Here is a 3,516-nt window from a genome sequence, read left to right on the forward strand (position 1 = left end):
GTGTGAAATCTTCCAAAGCGAGCGTTAACATTTTTTTACAGTTCTGGAGCTTAGAGGGCAACCAGTATGTTTGCAAACTTTAAAATGGTAAAGGAGCCTTGGACTAAGACCTTGCAAGCCGGGCTAATAGTCTGGTGCTAAATTTTGCAGCTGAGTACTATAAATCATCTAAACACGGGTCGGTAAGTGAACCCTTGGCAGGCCTGGCAGTTCTGTGATGGCTTAGAAATTATCCTTCTGCTCTGTGAATAACCAAAGGACGAGCTCATGTGATTTGGCGGTGCCCCGTGCTGTATATGTAAACACATGCCTGGCCCATCTTCTGCGGTATTGTTCGTAATGCACCCTGAATGTAGTTGACATCCCTCAGGCATGAACATAAATAGCTTGGTGCACATTTTTTTGACTTAAAGTAACCTGTTCTGTGCAGAAAGTGAAGCTGGAAGAATAGGCCTTGCAGCTTGATCTTACGCTTTCCTTATTTGGATGTGTTTGCTTTTGTTTTTTCTTAAAGGAACAAGAGCACTCAAGGTGAAGGATAATAATCAACTAGAATCAGCACTTTGAATGAAATTTTGTTTCCCTGTGGCATCTTGAACGCTTTCTTCTTCGGGTTTTGAAAGAGACTTATCACTTTGTGGCATAGCAGCTATGCAGCTTGAAATCCAAGTAGCACTCAATTTTATTATTTCGTATTTGTACAATAAGCTTCCCAGACGACGTGTCAACATTTTTGGTGAAGAGCTTGAAAGACTTCTTAAGAAGAAGTATGAAGGGCACTGGTATCCAGAAAAGCCATACAAAGGATCAGGGTTTAGATGTATACATATAGGGGAGAAAGTGGACCCGGTCATAGAACAAGCATCCAAAGAGAGTGGTTTGGACATTGATGATGTTCGTGGCAACTTGCCTCAGGATCTTAGTGTTTGGATTGACCCGTTTGAGGTTTCATACCAAATCGGTGAAAAGGGACCAGTGAAAGTGCTTTATGTGGATGATAATGAAAATGGATGTGAGTTGGATAAGGAAATCAAGAACAGCTTTAACCCAGAGGCCCAGGTGTTCATGCCAATTAGTGACCCAGCATCTTCAGTGTCTAGTTCTCCTTCTCCTCCCTTTGGTCACTCTGCTGCTGTGAGCCCAACTTTCATGCCCCGCTCCACTCAGCCTTTAACCTTCACCACTGCCACATTTGCTGCCACCAAGTTTGGCTCGACCAAAATGAAGAATAGCGGCCGTAGCAACAAGGTCGCCCGCACCTCTCCCACCAACCTTGGCTTGAATGTCAATGACCTGTTGAAGCAGAAAGCCCTTTCCTCCTCCATGCACTCGCTCTACGGGCTTGGCCTAGGCAGTCAGCAGCAACAGCAACAGCAGAAGACTTCTGCCCTGTCTCCTAACGCAAAGGAGTTCATTTTCCCCAACATGCAGGGTCAAGGTAGTACCAGTAGCGTCTTTCCTGGTGACAGCCCCCTTAACCTCAGTCCTCTCCAGTACAGTAATGCCTTTGATATGTTTGCAGCCTATGGAGGTCTCAATGAGAAGTCTTTTGTGGATGGCTTGAATTTTAGTTTAAACAACATGCAGTATTCTAACCAGCAATTCCAGCCAGTTATGGCTAACTAAAAATAAACCGAAAGTGAAACGCAAGTAAATCCTATTGTACAAGTTAAAAATGCACGTACCCAAGGGTGTATCTTTTTTTCCACCTCTTGAGATTTTTTTTAAGGCTTGTAGTATGAATACGTTCAAGCTTGGTTAGATAAATACAACATGCATCATTTTTTCATTTGCCAACCAAGCACAAAATTATTTTATACTGACTGTACATTACAAAAATATACTCTCAAAATATGGCCTCTTACAGTATTTAAGATATAGCGAGGACGTGGCTGATTTTTTTCATGTGTGTATATATATATGTCCACAAGCATATATGTATATATATATCAAAAAATTGGCACTAATAGGTGGGTTTATTGGTCTTTTTCTAATTGTATAATTTAATTTAGTACAAAGTTTGTAAAATATCAGAGTATATATATTGTTTCTACAACATGGTATTGCATTTATATCTTTTTACTACAGTGATCTGTGACAGCTGCAGCAGCTTCATGTTGTATTTTTTTTACTGAAATTGTAAGATATCCATCTTAAAGACATCAATTCTAAAAAAAAAAAAAAAAAAAAGAAAAAGTTGTGTACAGAATATTCCTTAGTGGTGGAATTAAAATGTACGAAATATTTGCTTTTTTCAAAGGAAACACAAATTGTATTTTCTGTTAAAAGTTTAAAGATTTTTGCTATATATTATGGAAGAAAATGTAATCGTAAATATTAATTTTGTACCTACATTGTGCAATACTTGAAAAAAGGTATAAAAGTATTTTGAGTCAGTGTCTTACATGTTAAGAGGGACTGAAATAGTTTATATTAAGTTTGTATTAAAATTCTTTAAAATTAATTGACTGGTGTGGGGTGTGTTCTTACGGCCGTGCCGAGGGTGCCGGTGCGCTGTGTTGGCAGCGCTGACGCTGCAGAAGGGTCTGACTCGCTGCCTCGCCAAGGAGCCCTGGGAAGGGTGGCTGTACCGATGCGCCGCAGCAATGGGTTGCTTTGCCTCAAATCCTCCTGACCCAGCACGTCGCCCGATTCGGTGCTCACCCACGATTATTTCAGCAAACGTTGGCTTTGTTTTCCGCTGCTGCGGCTCGCTGATGCCGGAAGGTAATTTTGGTTTGTGTTCCTTGGGAGTTCCGGCTGTGAGCTGGGGGATCGTTGGGGATCTCTGAGGGGCTCGGGGGATTCAACCAGGTTCACCTCCCGTGCCGTGAGGGTGGATTTGAAGTGCCCTCTGGAGAGGTCCGTGACCAACGCGTTGGCGTTCTGGGTCTGTGTTGGGGATTAGTAGCTCCAGCCAGGCTGAATAGAAGTGCTGATGGGTACTTTTTGGAACTCGCTGTAAGCTTTCACTTTATATGCTCTACTGAGAAATGTAGTGCAACTGCAGTGTGCCATGGGAAGGTTCTTACTTTAGTGGATTTTACTAATTTTAACTTAATAGATACCCAAACCCTGACTGTGAGTGGGAGGGGAAATCAATCAGAGGCTGACAAAACCACTCAGCCTTCCCAGGGCTATTCTGAAGTTTCATCCCTTACTCTTTTCCGTCTGTTTGGCAAATAGTGTTCCTTGCTCGTGGACATCGTCAAGGGGAAGAGAAGCTTCCTTGAATCTGTAAATCTAACATACCGACTTCTTTTCCGTGGCAGTTCCCGTGGTACAAAGAGAAGATGCGCCGAGTGGATAGCCCTTCGGCTCGTGACGATGAACCGTAAGCTACGGGGGAAGTACAGGATTAAAATTACCTGAACTTCAGCATTCTGACACTGGAATTTGAGGCTGCGGATGGGTCTTACCCTGTTCGAAGCGCTTGATTTACAAACGGTGTGAATTCCACCCCGGGTTTGCTGGGAGCGGAGTTCTGGCGGAAGCAGCCTCGTGGCTGTGTGGCAG

General features: G+C 42.9%; 1 protein-coding gene across 1 annotated transcript; it reads left to right on the top strand.

The window, feature by feature from the left end:
- Window positions 1-435: 435 nt before the first annotated feature.
- On the top strand, window positions 436-2,464 carry TOB1 (transducer of ERBB2, 1). Its single transcript, XM_010155527.1, has one exon. It carries the CDS (start codon window positions 652-654, stop codon window positions 1,624-1,626), a length of 975 nt encoding a protein of 324 aa, XP_010153829.1. The 5' UTR covers window positions 436-651; the 3' UTR covers window positions 1,627-2,464.
- Window positions 2,465-3,516: the final 1,052 nt, after the last annotated feature.

Source organism: Eurypyga helias, unplaced genomic scaffold (genome assembly GCF_000690775.1).
Source record: "Eurypyga helias isolate BGI_N326 unplaced genomic scaffold, ASM69077v1 scaffold43457, whole genome shotgun sequence".
NCBI lineage: Eukaryota > Metazoa > Chordata > Aves > Eurypygiformes > Eurypygidae > Eurypyga > Eurypyga helias.

Coding starts and splice junctions, on each gene's coding strand:
- TOB1 (XM_010155527.1), top strand. CDS start 652: ATGCAGCTTGAAATCCAAGTAGCACTCAATTTTATTATTTCGTATTTG.